Raw genomic sequence first — 15,031 nt, forward strand, 5'->3', positions numbered from 1 at the left:
ACAACCCTTCATATCCTGATTGATTGGATGTTGCTATTTTTAACACCGTCCCCCTCCCCTTTCCCCCTTGCCCCGCCCCCTTGCCCCGCCCCCTTGCCCCGCCCCCTTGCCCCGCCCCCTTGCCCCGCCCCCTTGCCCCGCCCCCTTGCCCGCCCCCTTGCCCCGCCCCCTTGCCCCGCCCCCTTGCCCCGCCCCCTTGCCCCGCCCCCTTGCCCCGCCCCCTTGCCCCGCCCCCTTGCCCCGCCCCCTTGCCCCGCCCCCTTGCCCCGCCCCCCTTGCCCCGCCCCCTTGCCCCTCCGTTCTCCCCCGTTCTCCCCCCCCGTTCTCCCCCCCCCGTTCTCCCCCCCCGTTCTCCCCCCCCGTTCTCCCCCCCCGTTCTCCCCCCCCGTTCTCCCCCCCCGTTCTCCCCCCCGTCTCCCCCCCCGTTCTCCCCCCCCGTTCTCCCCCCCCGTTCTCCCCCCCCGTTCTCCCCCCCGTTCTCCCCCCCCGTTCTCCCCCCCCGTTCTCCCCCCGTTCTCCCCCCCCGTTCTCCCCCCCCGTTCTCCCCCCCCGTTCTCCCCCCCCGTTCTCCCCCCCCCGTTCTCCCCCCGTTCTCCCCCCCCGTTCTCCCCCCCCGCTCTCCCCCGCTCTCCCCCCCGTTCTCCCCCCCCGCTCTCCCCCCCCCGTTCTCCCCCCCCGTTCTCCCCCCCCCCGTTCTCCCCCCCCCGTCTCCCCCCCCCGTTCTCCCCCCCCCGTTCTCCCCCCCCCCGTTCTCCCCCCCCCCGTTCTCCCCCCCCCCCGTTCTCCCCCCCCCGTTCTCCCCCCCCCGTTCTCCCCCCCCCGTTCTCCCCCCCCCGTTCTCCCCCCCCGTTCTCCCCCCCCCCGTTCTCCCCCCCCCGTTCTCCCCCCCCCGTTCTCCCCCCCCCCGTTCTCCCCCCCCCGTTCTCCCCCCCCCGTTCTCCCCCCCCCCGTTCTCCCCCCCCCCGTTCTCCCCCCCGTCTCCCCCCCCCCCCCCCCCGTTTTCCCCCCCCCCGTTTTCCCCCCCCCGTTTTCCCCCCCCCCGTTCTCCCCCCCCCCCGGTTTTTCCCCCGTTCTCCCCCCGTTCTCCCCCCCGTTCCCCCCCGTTCCCCCCCCCGTTCTCCCCCCCCCCGTTCTCCCCCCCCCGTTCTCCCCCCCCCCGTTCTCCCCCCCCCCGTTCTCCCCCCCCCCGTTCTCCCCCCCCCCGTTCTACCTCCCCCCCGTTCTCCCCCCCCCCCGTTCTCCCCCCCCCGTTCTCCCCCCCCGTTCTCCACCCCCCGTTCTCCACCCCCGTTCTCACCCCCGTTCTCCACCCCCCGTTCTCCACCCCCCGTTCTCCACCCCCCGTTCTCCACCCCCGTTCTCCACCCCCCCCGTTGTCCCCCCCCCCGTTGTCCCCCCCCCCGTTGTCGTCCCCCCCCGTTGTCCCCCCCCCGTTCTCCCCCCCCGTTCTCCCCCCCCCGTTCTCCCCCCCCCGTTCTCCCCCCCCCCGTTCTCCCCCCCCCGTTCTCCCCCCCCCCGTTCTCCCCCCCCCCCGTTCTCCCCCCCCCCGTTCTCCCCCCCCCTGTTCTCCCCCCCCCCCCGTTCTCCCCCCCCCGTTCTCCCCCCCCCGTTCTCCCCCCCCGTTCTCCCCCCCCCCGTTTCCCCCCCCCCCCGTTTCCCCCCCCCCCCGTTCTCCCCCCCCCCGGTTTTCCCCCCGTTCTCCCCCCGTTCTCCCCCCCGTTCCCCCCCCGTTCCCCCCCCGTTCCCCCCCCCCCCGTTCCCCCCCCCCCGTTCTCCCCCCCCCGTTCTCCCCCCCCCGTTCTCCCCCCCCCGTTCTCCCCCCCCGTTCTCCCCCCCCCGTTCTCCCCCCCACCGTTCTCCCCCCCCCCCGTTCTCCACCCCCCGTTCTCCACCCCCCGTTCTCCACCCCCCGTTCTCCACCCCCCGTTCTCCACCCCCGTTCTCCACCCCCCGTTCTCCACCCCCCCCGTTGTCCCCCCCCCCGTTGTCCCCCCCCCGTTGTCCCCCCCCGTTGTCCCCCCCCCGTTGTCCCCCCCCCCCGTTGTCCCCCCCCCGTTCTCCCCCCGTTCTCCCCCCCGTTCTCCCCCCCCGTTCTCCCCCCCCGTTCTCCCCCCCGTTCTCCCCCCCCGTTCTCCCCCCCCGTTCTCCCCCCCCCGTTCTCCCCCCCCCCGTTCTCCCCCCCCCGTTCTCCCCCCCCCGTTCTCCCCCCCCCCCCGTTCTCCCCCCCCCCCGTTCTCCCCCCCCCGTTCTCCCCCCCCGTTCTCCCCCCCCGTTCTCCCCCCCCCGTTCTCCCCCCCCCCCCGTTCTCCCCCCCCCCCCGTTCTCCCCCCCCCGTTCTCCCCCCCCCCGTTCTCCCCCCCCCCCGTTCTCCCCCCCCCGTTCTCCCCCCCCCCGTTCTCCCCCCCCGTTCTCCCCCCCTTCTCCCCCCCTTTCTCCCCCCCCCGTTCTCCCCCCCCCCCCGTTCTCCCCCCCCCCCGTTCTCCCCCACCCCCCCGTTCTCCCCCACCCCCCCGTTCTCCCCCCCCCCCCGTTCTCCCCCCCCCCGTTTCCCCCCCCCCCCCGTTCTCCCCCCCCCCGGTTTTTCCCCCGTTCTCCCCCCGTTCTCCCCCCCGTTCCCCCCCCGTTCCCCCCCCCGTTCTCCCCCCCCCGTTCTCCCCCCCCCGTTCTCCCCCCCCCCGTTCTCCCCCCCCGTTCTCCCCCCCCCCGTTCTCCCCCCCCCCGTTCTCCCCCCCCCGTTCTCCACCCCCCGTTCTCCACCCCCCGTTCTCCACCCCCCGTTCTCCACCCCCCGTTCTCCACCCCCCGTTCTCCACCCCCCCCGTTGTCCCCCCCCCCGTTGTCCCCCCCCCGTTGTCGTCCCCCCCCGTTGTCCCCACCCCGTTCTCCCCCCCGTTCTCCCCCCCCCGTTCTCCCCCCCCCCGTTCTCCCCCCCCGTTCTCCCCCCCCCCGTTCTCCCCCCCCCCGTTCTCCCCCCCCCCGTTCTCCCCCCCCCCGTTCTCCCCCCCCCCCCGTTCTCCCCCCCCCGTTCTCCCCCCCCCCGTTCTCCCCCCCCCCGTTCTCCCCCCCCGTTCTCCCCCCCCGTTCTCCCCCCCCGTTCTCCCCCCCGCTCTCCCCCCCCGTTCTCCCCCCCCCGTTCTCCCCCCCCCCGTTCTCCCCCGCCCCGTTCTCCCCCCCCGTTCTCCCCCCCCCCCCGTTCTCCCCCCCGTTCTCCCCCCCCCGTTCTCCCCCCCCCCCCGTTCTCCCCCCCCGTTCTCCCCCCCCCGTTCTCCCCCCCCCGTTCTCCCCCCCCCCGTTCTCCCCCCCCCCGTTCTCCCCCCCCCGTTCTCCCCCCCCCCCGTTCTCCCCACCCCCCCGTTCTCCCCCACCCCCCCGTTCTCCCCCCCCCCCCGTTTTCCCCCCCCCCCGTTCTCCCCCCCCCCGGTTTTTCCCCGTTCTCCCCCGTTCTCCCCCCCGTTCCCCCCCCCGTTCTCCCCCCCCCCCCCGTTCTCCACCCCCCGTTCTCCACCCCCCGTTCTCCACCCCCCGTTCTCCACCCCCCGTTCTCCACCCCCCCCTTCCCAACCCCCCCCGTTGTCCCCCCCCCCGTTGTCCCCCCCCCGTTGTCCCCCCCCCCGTTGTCCCCCCCCCCCCGTTGTCCCCCCCCCCGTTCTCCGCCCCCCGTTCTCCCCCCCCCGTTCTCCCCCCCCCGTTCTCCCCCCCCCGTTCTCCCCCCCCCGTTCTCCCCCCCCGTTCTCCCCCCCCCGTTCTCCCCCCCCCCCGTTCTCCCCCCCCCCGTTCTCCCCCCCCCGTTCTCCCCCCCCCCGTTCCCCCCCCCCGTTCTCCCCCCCCCGTTCTCCCCCCCCCCCGTTCTCCCCCCCCCCCCGTTCTCCCCCCCCCGTTCTCCCCCCCCCGTTCTCCCCCCCCCGTTCTCCCCCCCCCGTTCTCCCCCCCCGTTCTCCCCCCCCGTTCTCCCCCCCCGTTCTCCCCCCCCTTCTCCCCCCCCCTTCTCCCCCCCCCTTCTCCCCCCCCCGTTCTCCCCCCCCCGTTCTCCCCCCCCCCCCGTTCTCCCCCACCCCCCCGTTCTCCCCCCCCCCCCCCCGTTCTCCCCCCCCCCCCGTTTCTCCCCCCCCCCCCGTTCTCCCCCCCCCGGTTTTTCCCCGTTCTCCCCCCGTTCTCCCCCGCGTTCCCCCCCCCCGTTCCCCCCCCGTTCTCCCCCCCCGTTCTCCCCCCCCCGTTCTCCCCCCCCCGTTCTCCCCCCCCGTTCTCCCCCCCCGTTCTCCCCCCCCGTTCTCCCCCCCCCCGTTCTCCCCCCCCCCGTTCTCCCCCCCCCCGTTCTCCACCCCCGTTCTCCACCCCCCGTTCTCCACCCCCCGTTCTCCACCCCCCGTTCTCCACCCCCCGTTCTCCACCCCCCCCGTTGTCCCCCCCCCCGTTGTCCCCCCCGTTGTCCCCCCCCCCCCGTTGTCCCCCCCCCGTTCTCCCCCCCGTTCTCCCCCCCCGTTCTCCCCCCCGTTCTCCCCCCCCCGTTCTCCCCCCCCCCCGTTCTCCCCCCCCCCGTTCTCCCCCCCCCCCGTTCTCCCCCCCCCCGTTCTCCCCCCCCCCGTTCTCCCCCCCCCCGTTCTCCCCCCCCCGTTCTCCCCCCCCCCCGTTCTCCCCCCCCGTTCTCCCCCCCCGTTCTCCCCCCCCCCGTTCTCCCCCCCCCGTTCTCCCCCCCCCGTTCTCCCCCCCCCGTTCTCCCCCCCCGTTCTCCCCCCCCCCCCGTTCTCCCCCCCCCCGTTCTCCCCCCCCCGTTCTCCCCCCCCCGTTCTCACCCCCCCGTTCTCTCTCCCCCCCCGTTCTCCCCCCCCCTTCTCCCCCCTTTCTCCCCCCCTTCTCCCCCCCCGTTCTCCCCCCCCGTTCTCCCCCCCCCCGTTCTCCCCCCCCCCGTTCTCCCCCCCGTTCATCCCCCCCCCGTTCTCCCCCCCCCGTTCTCCCCCCCCGTTCTCCCCCCCCGTTCTCCCCCCCCCGTTCTCCCCCCCCCGTTCTCCCCCCCCCGTTCTCCCCCCCCCGTTCTCCCCCCCCCGTTCTCCCCCCCCCGTTCTCCCCCCCCCGTTCTCCCCCCCCGTTCTCCCCCCCCCGTTCTCCCCCCCCGTTCTCCCCCCCCGTTCTCCCCCCCCCCGTTCTCCCCCCCCCGTTCTCCCCCCCCCGTTCTCCCCCCCCGTTCTCCCCCCCCGCGCTCTCCCCCCCCGCGCTCTCCCCCCCCCCGTTCTTCCCCCCCCCGTTCTTCCCCCCCCCGTTCTCCCCCCCCGTTCTCCCCCCCCGTTCTCCCCCCCCCGTTCTCCCCCCCCCCGTTCTCCCCCCCCCCCGTTCTCCCCCCCCGTTCTCCTCCCCCGTTCTCCCCCCCCCCCCGTTCTCCCCCCCCCGTTCTCGCCCCCCCCGTTCTCGCCCCCCCCGTTCTCGCCCCCCCCGTTCTCGCCCCCCCCGTTCTCGCCCCCCCCGTTCTCGCCCCCCCCCGTTCTCGCCCCCCCCGTTCTCCCCCCCCCCCCGTTCTCCCCCCCCTCCCGTTCTCGCACCCCCCCCGTTCTCGCCCCCCCCCGTTTTCGCCCCCCCGTACTCTCCCCCCCGTACTCTCCCCCCCCGTACTCTCCCCCCCCGTACTCTCCCCCCCGTACTCTCCCCCCCGTACTCTCCCCCCCGTACTCTCCCCCCGTACTCTCCCCCCCGTACTCTCCCCCCCGTACTCTTTCCCCCCCATACTCTTTCCCCCCCCATACTCTTTCCCCCCCCATACTCTTTCCCCCCCCATACTCTTTCCCCCCCCATACTCTTTCCCCCCCCATACTCTTTCCCCCCCCATACTCTTTCCCCCCCCATACTCTTTCCCCCCCCATACTCTTTCCCCCCCCATACTCTTTCCCCCCCCATACTCTTTCCCCCCCCATACTCTTTCCCCCCCCATACTCTTTCCACCCCATACTCTTTCCCCCCATACTCTTTCCCCCACCATATTCTTTCCCCCCATACTCTTTCCCCCCCATACTCTTTCCCCCCCATACTCTTCCCCCCCCATACTCTTCCCCCCCCCATACTCTTCCCCCCCCCATACTCTTCCCCCCCCATACTCTTCCCCCCCCATACTCTTCCCCCCCCATACTCTTCCCCCCCCATACTCTTCCCCCCCCCATACTCTTCCCCCCCCCCATACTCTTCCCCCCCCATACTCTTCCCCCCCCATACTCTTCCCCCCCCCATACTCTTTCCCCCCCCCATACCCTCCCCCCCCCATACCCTCCCCCCCCATACTCTTCCCCCCCCCATACTCTTCCCCCCCCATACTCTTCCCCCCCCATACTCTTCCCCCCCCCATACTCTTCCCCCCCCCATACTCTTCCCCCCCCCATACTCTTCCCCCCCCCCCATACTCTTCCCCCCCCCTACTCTTCCCCCCCCATACTCTTCCCCCCCCATACTCTTCCCCCCCCATACTCTTCCCCCCCCATACTCTTCCCCCCCCATACTCTTCCCCCCCCATACTCTTCCCCCCCATACTCTTCCCCCCCATACTCTTCCCCCCCATACTCTTCCCCCCCCATACTCTTCCCCCCCCATACTCTTCCCCCCCCATACTCTTCCCCCCCATACTCTTCCCCCCCCATACTCTTCCCCCCCATACTCTTCCCCCCCCATACTCTTCCCCCCCCATACTCTTCCCCCCCCATACTCTTCCCCCCCCATACTCTTCCCCCCCATACTCTTCCCCCCCCATACTCTTCCCCCCCCATACTCTTCCCCCCCCATACTCTTCCCCCCCATACTCTTCCCCCCCCCATACTCTTCCCCCCCCCATACTCTTCCCCCCCCATACTCTTCCCCCCCCATACTCTTCCCCCCCCATACTCTTCCCCCCCATACTCTTCCCCCCCCATACTCTTCCCCCCCCATACTCTTCCCCCCCCATACTCTTCCCCCCCATACTCTTCCCCCCCATACTCTTCCCCCCCCATACTCTTCCCCCCCCATACTCTTCCCCCCCCCATACTCTTCCCCCCCATACTCTTCCCCCCCCATACTCTTCCCCCCCCCCATACTCTTCCCCCCCCATACTCTTCCCCCCCATACTCTTCCCCCCCATACTCTTCCCCCCCATACTCTTCCCCCCCCCATACTCTCCCCCCCCCCATTCTCCCCCTCCCCCCCCCCCCCATTCTCCCTCTCCCCCCCCCATTCTCCCTCTCCCCCCCCCCCATTCTCCCTCCCCCATTCCCCTTCCTTTCCCCCTCCCATTCCTCTCCATCACCCCGCTCCCACCTCTGCATTACCCCTGGCCCCTTTGCCCTCACCATACCCTCTCCATCCTCTCACCTCTCCACCTTCCCATGTGCCAGCTTGAAGCCAGGGCCCGATTGGATCGATTGTCTGGAAGCTCCTCCATCAGTTCCTCTGAGCTCTTTGGTGATGGCAAAGCCGACACGGCAGGTGAGTGAATCCTTGGTGCCAGCGTCTTCTAGGATCGTGGTTAAAGCACATGCCAGGATACCCTTGGAGTCTGCATGGTTGGGTGGAGATGTGGTGGGCCCAACGGCCACTTCCAGTGCCCTATAGTTTGAGGTAAAAGGCCCCTGCAGAGCTGGCCCAGAGCCACAGTGTCATGCCCGATGTGACAGAGGCCCAGCCTGGAGAGGCTGGAGAGCACAGTTTGGGTTGGAAGTGGTGATAGCAACAGGAAAGGAGAGACGCAGTGGGAGCTGGAAAAGTGTGTTGCTGCCCACGTCTGGGGAGGTTAGTGAGGCTGGGCCAGCATTTCTTCTTCGTCCCTTGTTACCTTTGAGAAGGTGATGGTGATCTGCCGCCTTGAACCATTGACCCGCAATGTCCTATGGGAGGGCCCAGCAACAGTGAAGGGACGGTGATAAATGTTGAGGTCAGGATGATGATTGTGTGTGTGTGTGTGTGTGTGTGTGTGTGTGGCCTGAAGAGGAGCTTGCAGGTGGGGTGCTGCCCTTGTCCTTCGAGATGGAAGTGGCCGTGGGTTTTCCAAGCTGCTGTCTAAGGAGCCTCAGTGAATTCCTGCAGTGCACCTTGTCGATAGTTGCAGTAGTGCATACCGAGCATCGGTGGTGGATGGTGTGGATACTTGTGGATGTGGTGCCAATCAAACAGGCTGCTTTGTTCTGGATGGTGTCAAGCTTCTTGAGTGTTATTGGAGCTGCCCCCATCCAGGCAACTGGGAAACTGTTCCCTCACAATCCTGACTTGATCCTTGTAGAGGGTGGGCAGGCTTTGGGGAGTGAGGAAGTGAGTTACTTGCTGCGGTACTCTGACCTCCCATTGTAGTCCCTGAGTTTGTGTGTGGTCAGTGGGAACCCCCAGGATTTGATTGGGGAGACAATAATCTCGTGGTAATGTCACTTTAATCCAGCCACCCAGGTCAGGTTCTGGGACCCAAGTTTGAATCCTGCCATGGCAGGTTGTGGAATTAAGAATCTAATGGTGACTACTAATCCGTTGTTGATTGTCAGGAAAGTGCATCTGGTTCACTAATATCGTTGAGGGAAGGAAACTGTCATCCTTACCTGGTCTGGGCCTACATGTGACTCCAGACCCACAGCAATGTGCTTGACCCTCAACTGCCTGCTGGGCAGTTAGGGGATGGACAATAAATGCCCTCGTCTTGTGATCGAAATTAAACAAAAATTCAGGGTGAATGCAACAATGTTCGTGTTGTATCTCCTTGCCAGCCAGAGAAATTCTGAGCTGGGGTCAGGAGCAGCTCTCTCTATCGATAGAGCTTGCATGGTGGCAGAGGTGAGGTGTGGTACAGTTGCATTGGAAGGGAAACCTGTCAAGGAATTAAAAACAGTTGTGACCAGCTGAGTGGTGAGCATTCTCCGTCAGAGCAGCTCCCATGCTACCTCAGCTGATTAGTCTGTGAAGCAGCGCAGTTACTGTCAGGGTTGGGGAAGGAACACTATGCTCATAAGCATAAGTGGTTAGCACTGCTGCCTCACAGCACCAGAGACCCGGGTTCAATTCCCACCTCAGGCGACTGACTGTGTGGAGTTTGCACGTTCTCCCCGTGTCTGCGTGGGTTTCCTCCGGGTGCTCCGGTTTCCTCCCACAGTCCAAAGATGTGCAGGTCAGGTGAATTGGCTATGCTAAATTGCCGGTAGTGTTAGGTAAGGGGTAAATGTAGGGGTATGGGTGGGTTGCGCTTCGGCGGGTCGGTGTGGACTTATTGGGCCGAAGGGCCTGTTTCCACACTGTAAGTAATCTAATCACCTGCAGGTTGTGGAGCAGGGTCTGGCAGCTGTGAAACTGACTCTAGCTGACCAGAAAATGGGCCAGCTTCACCGGGTTCAACGTACTTAACTGTGAAGATATATACTTTGGTGTGAGAAACTGAAACCTAGAGTATTATTTCAGTGGTGTCCAAAGAGATCTAGGTGTTCGCTTACTCCAGTCAATGGAAGTAAAACGGGCAGGTGCAATAAGCAATGAGGAAGGCAAATGGTATATTGGCCTTCATTGTAAGAGGATCTGAGTTCTGAAGTGGAGTGTCTTACTGCAATTACACAGGGCCTTGGTGAGACCACACCTGGAATGATATGTGCAGTTTTTTTAATAATATATTTTTATTAAGAAAAAATACATTTTTAAAACAATGCAATTCAAAACAGTACAAAACTAAACCCAAATAATTAAAAAAAAAAATCGATATGTGCAGTTTTGAACTCCCCAGCTAAATGGACTGGACAGTCATGAAGTTGTTATGAGCGATTGCTGGACTGTCCTATGAGGAGCAATTTGGTTTGGCTGAGCCCGTGTCCCCTCAAGTTTAAAATGATGACGGGATCTGATCTGATTTGAACATATACAACGCCAGTGGAACTGGACAGGGGATGGTCTTTCCCCTGGCCAGGGAGGGGAGAGATCCAGGGATCACAGTCTCAGATACGAGGGAACCCCGGTTAGGGCAGGAGACAAAGGAAAAATGTCTTTACACAGTGGAGCTGTGGAGTTCTCTACCACTGAAGGCAGTGGAGGCCAGGTCACTGAATGTATTCGAGATAGGCAGATGTAAATTTATGGATATTAAAGACCTCTGGGGAGAAAGCGGGAAAGAAGGCATTGAGAGAGAGAGAGAGAGGACCTGCCAGGATCAGATTGAATGGTACGGCAAGCTTCAAGAGCCGAATGGACTTGGCCTGCTCTGAGCCTCCGAAGTCTGGAGGTCTCCAGATCTTGTGGCCTAATTGTATCTGCTCGCTCTGAGACGCTCCATACTCCAATAGGGGTTTGTCTCTGTTCCAGATGCTGTCAGAGTGAGTAGCATGCTCCCATCTGGACCTGATATGACCCACTTCAAGCAGGGGAGTGAAGACAATGGCTGGGAAACTGTCTGTCCTCGCCAATGGAGTGATGACCAGTATTCAGGTGAGCACAGACTCATGGCTCCTAGCGCTGGGGCTAGGAGCAGACCCCGGCCTCAGAATCTCAAGAAGGGGAGGGCAGAGGGGAGAGGAGGAGAGGGAGAGAGAGCTCACCCCGCGCTCCCCCACCCCTGCTCCGGACTCCTCCCCTCCCCCCCCCCGCTCACCCTTTCTTCCTCACGCTGTCTTTCTCACATGCCCTCCCCTTCACTCTCTTGCATGGTCACTGTGCGCACTCGCTCCCCCCCTCGCTCTGCTGCCTGCGCTCGCTCCCCCCTCACTTGGTCGCCGCGCCCTCGCTCCCCCCCTCGCTCCCCCCCTCGCTCCCCCCCTCGCTCCGTCGCGTGCGCTCGCTCCCCCCCTCGCTCCATCGCGTGCGCTCGCTCCCCCCCCTCGCTCCGTCGCGTGCGCTCGCTCCCCCCTCGCTCCGTCGCGTGCGCTCGCTCCCCCCCTCGCTCCGTCGCGTGCGCTCGCTCCCCCCCTCGCTCCGTCGCACGCTCGCTCCCCCCTCGGTTCCGCGGCGCGCATGCGCTCGCTCCCCCCCTCGCTCCGTCGCACGCGCGCTCGCTCCCCCCCTCGCTCCGTCGCACGCGCGCGCGCTCGCTCCCCCCCCCTCGTTCCGCGGCGCGCGCGCCTCGCTCCCCCCCTCGCTCCGTCGCACGCGCGCTCTCGCTCCCCCCCTCGTTCTGCGGCACGCGCGCTCGCTCCCCCCTCGTTCCGCGGCACGCGTGTGCTCGCTCACTCCCCCCCCCCCCCCCCCTCGCTTCCACCGCACCCATGCTCGCTCTCCCACCTGCTCTTCTCTCTCTATGCTCCCTTGTCCCCCTGTGTCGTGCCTCTCCCCGACATTCCCTCTGTGAGTTTCTCTCTCCCATGCATGCTCTCTATGTCTCCCCTCATGCTCTCACGCTGCCCTGTGCTGTCACACTGTCATTCTCCTCCCCCCCGTCTCTGTGTTTCACATTTTTATGTGTCGTCTTGTCCTGACAGGATCACTATGGTTCGTACTGAAGCTCTGGCTGGAGTGAAGACCGATTCCGAGCTGGACAAGTTTATCCTGTCGGAGTTTCCCCGAGATCAGTATCTGCTTTTGATGGGACTTGAAGCGGTGTTTGAAAGTCCGAATGAGGTTGAACTCCGCTGCCATTTGTCTGCTGCGCAGCCTTTGCCATTTGAAGGAAATCAGTATCATTGTGGACTTGCAGGGCTGAAGTGACCTCCTCTCCATACAGTCAGGGAATTAAGCAGCACAGAGACCAGTCGGCCAATCCTGCCTCTCTTCGCACTCACTTCCACCCTATCCAGGGCAGGCTCAGTTCTCTCTCCTTTCCCCTGTTATGACAACGTCTTTATTCACTATTTATCCAATTGACTTCTGAAAATACAATTGAATCGGTCTCCTCTGCCCTTTAGGGGAGTGGATTCCAGATCTCAACTTGTATTTTATACAAAGGTTCGTTCTTCCTCCAGTCCCCTTGAATTAGTGTCTTCCAGTTGCTGGCTCTCCTGTCTCTGGGCACAGCATTTCCCAGTTTCCTGTACCACACCCTGCTAGGATTCTGAACTACTAGATGAGACCATTCCCTGCTCCCTCAGCCTCTCCCATCTCTCTCTGCATTCACTGATGCTCCTCATCCCTGACACCATTCTGGTAAATCCCAGTGCACCCTCTCTCAGAACTGAACACAGTACTCCAGCTGAGGTCGAACCAGTCTTTTTGAGAAGATTTGATGTACCTTTTTGTTTCTTTGTGCTTTTTTTTTTCCTTTATTGTTTCCTGGGATGTGGCATTGCTGGCCAGGTCAACATTTGTTGCCCGTCCTAAGTTCCTGAGTGGTTTGCCCCCAGCCATTTCAGAGGGCAGTTAAGAATCAACTGTATTGCTGTGGATCTAGAGATCAGGTAAGGACAGCAGTTTCCTTCCCTGAACCAGACAGGTTGTTAGAATAATAGGAATACGCTAATGATCACCATTCCTGAGAATAACTCCAGATTTATTAATTGAATTTAAATTCCACCAGCAGCCGTGGTGGGATTTGAACCAATGACCCCCAAATTTTAGCCTCTGTGTCCAGTGACATTACCACAGCACCCCTGTATCCCTCAAAAGTTTCCCAGTTCATTAAGCCATGGATCCTTAATGTTTGTTCAAGTGTCCTTCACCTTTCTCGCTTGTTCTGTCCCCTTCTGTATCTAGGCAAGAGTGAGGGCTGCAGATGCTGGAAATCAGAGTCTAGATCAGAGTGGTGCAGGAAAAGCACAGCAGGTCAGGCAGCATCCGAGGAGCAGGAAAATCGGCGTTTCGGGCAAACGCCCTTCATCAGGAATAGAGGCAGGAAGCCTCCAGGGTGGAGAGATAAATGGGGGGGTGGAGGAGGAAGGAAGAAGATAGCAAAGAGTACAACAGGTGAATGGGGCAGGGGATGGAGGTGATAGGTCAGAGAGGAGAGTGGAACGGATAGGTGGGAGATAGGCAAGTAGGACAGGTCATGGGGACAGTGCTGAGCTGGAAGGGTGGAACTGGGGTGAGGTGGGGGGAGGGGAAATGAGGAAACTGGTGAAATCCACATTGATGCCCTGGGGTTGAAGTGTTCCGAGGCGGAAGATGAGGCGTTCTTCCTCCAGGCGTCTGGTGGTGAGGGAGCGATGGTGGAGGAGGCCCAGGACTCCATGTCCTCGGCAGAGTGGGAGGGGGAGTTGAAATGTTGGGCCACAGGGCGGTGGGGTTGATTGTGCGGGTGTCCTGGAGATATTCCCTAAAGCGCTCTGCTAGGAGGCGTCCAGTCTCCCCAATGTAGAGGAGACTGCATCGAGAGCAACTGATACAATAAATGATGTTGGTGGATGTGCTGGTGAAACTTTGATGCATGTGGAAGGCTCCTTTGGGCCCTTGGAAGGAGGTGAGAGAGGAGGTGTGGGCGCAGGTTTTGCAATTCCTGCGGTGGCAGGGGAGGGTGCCAGCACGGGAGGGTTGGTTCTTGGTGGGCGTGGACCTGACCAGGTAGTCACGGAGGGAACAGTCTTTGTGTAAGGCAGAGAGAGGTGGGGAAGGAAATATATCCCTGGTGGTGGGGTCTGTTTGGAGGTAGCGGAAATGTCGGCAGATGATTTGGTTTATGCGAAGGTTGGTAGGGTGGAAGGTGAGCACTAGGGGCGTTCTGTCCTTGTTACGGTTGGAGGGGTGGGGTCTGAGGGCGGAGGTGCAAGGATTTGGATGAGATGCGTTGGAGGGCATCTTTAACCACGTGGGAAGGGAAATTGCGATCTCTGAAGGAGGCCATCTGGTGTGTTCTGTGGTGGAACTGGTCCTCCTGGGAGCAGAAACAGCGGAGGTGGAGGAATTGGGAATATTGGATAGCATTTTTGCAGGAGGTAGGGTGGGAAGAGGTGTAATCCAAGTAGCTGTAGGAGTCGGTGGGTTTGTATAAAATGTTGGTGTCAAGTCGGTCATAATTAATGGAGATGGAGGGGTCCAGGAAGGGGAGGGAGGTGTCAAGAGATGGTCCAGGTGAACAGTCATCTTCCGTAGTTACACCAGCACCATTCCCCACCTCTTCCACCGCTACATCGGCGCCATTCTCGTCCTCCGGCGAGGAGGTTGAGCAGTTCATCAACACATTCCACCCCAACCTTAAATTTACCTGGACCATCTCTGACACTCCCTCCCCTTCCTGAACCTCTACATCTCCATTAATGATGACCAACTTGACACTGACATTTTTTACAAACCAACGACTCACACAGCCAGCTGGATTACACCTCTGCCCACTCCACCTCTTTCCCGTATACCCAATTCCTCCGCCGTATCTGCTCCCAGGAGGACCAGTTCCACAGAACACACCAGATGGCCTCCTTCTTTAGAGATCGCAATTTCCTTCTCATGTGGTTAATGATGCCCTCCAACACATCTCATCCAAATCCTGCACCTCCGCCCTCAAACCCCACCCCTCCAACCGTAACTAGGACAGAAGGTACTCACCTTCCACCCTACCAACCTTCGCATAAACCAAATTATCCGCCGACATTTCTGCCACCTCCAAACAGACCCCACCACCAGGAATATATTTCCCTCCCCACCCCTCTCTGCCTTCTGCAAAGACTGTTCCCTCCATGACTACCTGGTCAGGTCCACCCCCCCCCCCCCCCCCACAACCCCACCCTCCCCTGCCAACGCAAGAATTCAACTGCGTCCCACACCACCTCCCTCATCTCCATCCAATGCCTTCCACATCCATCACAGTTTCACCTGCACATCCACTAATATCATTTATTGTATCTGTTGCTCCCGATGCAGTCTCCCTCTACATTGGGGAGACTGGATGCTTCCTTGCAGTGCGCTTTAGGGATCATCTCTGGGCCACCCACATTAATGAACCCCACTGCCCCATGGCCCAACATTTCAACTTCCTCTCCCACTCTGCTGAGGACATGCAGGTCCTGGGCCTCCCTCACCACCGGGACGCCTGGAGGAAGAACACCTCATCTTCTGCCTTGGAACACTTCAACCCCAGGGCATCAATGTGGATTTCACCAGTTTCCTCATTTCCCCTCTCCCCCCCCCCCCCCCCCCCCCCCCCACCTTACCCAGTTCCAACCTTCCAGCTCAGCACTGTCCTCATGACCTGTCCTACCTGCCAATCTCC

The 15,031-nt window shown here is 63.6% G+C and overlaps 1 protein-coding gene across 1 annotated transcript in view; it reads left to right on the forward strand.

Moving 5' to 3' along the window:
• LOC122558007 (ARF GTPase activating protein 2) overlaps positions 1 to 12,672 on the forward strand; it is a 63,319-nt gene extending 50,647 nt beyond the window's left edge. Inside the window, 4 exon segments of the mRNA XM_087996209.1 lie at positions 7,344 to 7,434; positions 10,270 to 10,328; positions 10,330 to 10,392; positions 11,379 to 12,672. Coding sequence (XP_087852335.1) covers positions 7,344 to 7,434; positions 10,270 to 10,328; positions 10,330 to 10,392; positions 11,379 to 11,399 — 234 coding nt within the window. The 3' untranslated portion in view covers positions 11,400 to 12,672.
• The last annotated feature ends 2,359 nt before the right edge of the window (positions 12,673 to 15,031 follow it).

Source organism: Chiloscyllium plagiosum, unplaced genomic scaffold (genome assembly GCF_037043375.1).
Source record: "Chiloscyllium plagiosum isolate Xiang-an unplaced genomic scaffold, Cpla_swu_hap1 HiC_scaffold_18, whole genome shotgun sequence".
NCBI classification, from domain to species: Eukaryota; Metazoa; Chordata; class Chondrichthyes; order Orectolobiformes; family Hemiscylliidae; genus Chiloscyllium; species Chiloscyllium plagiosum.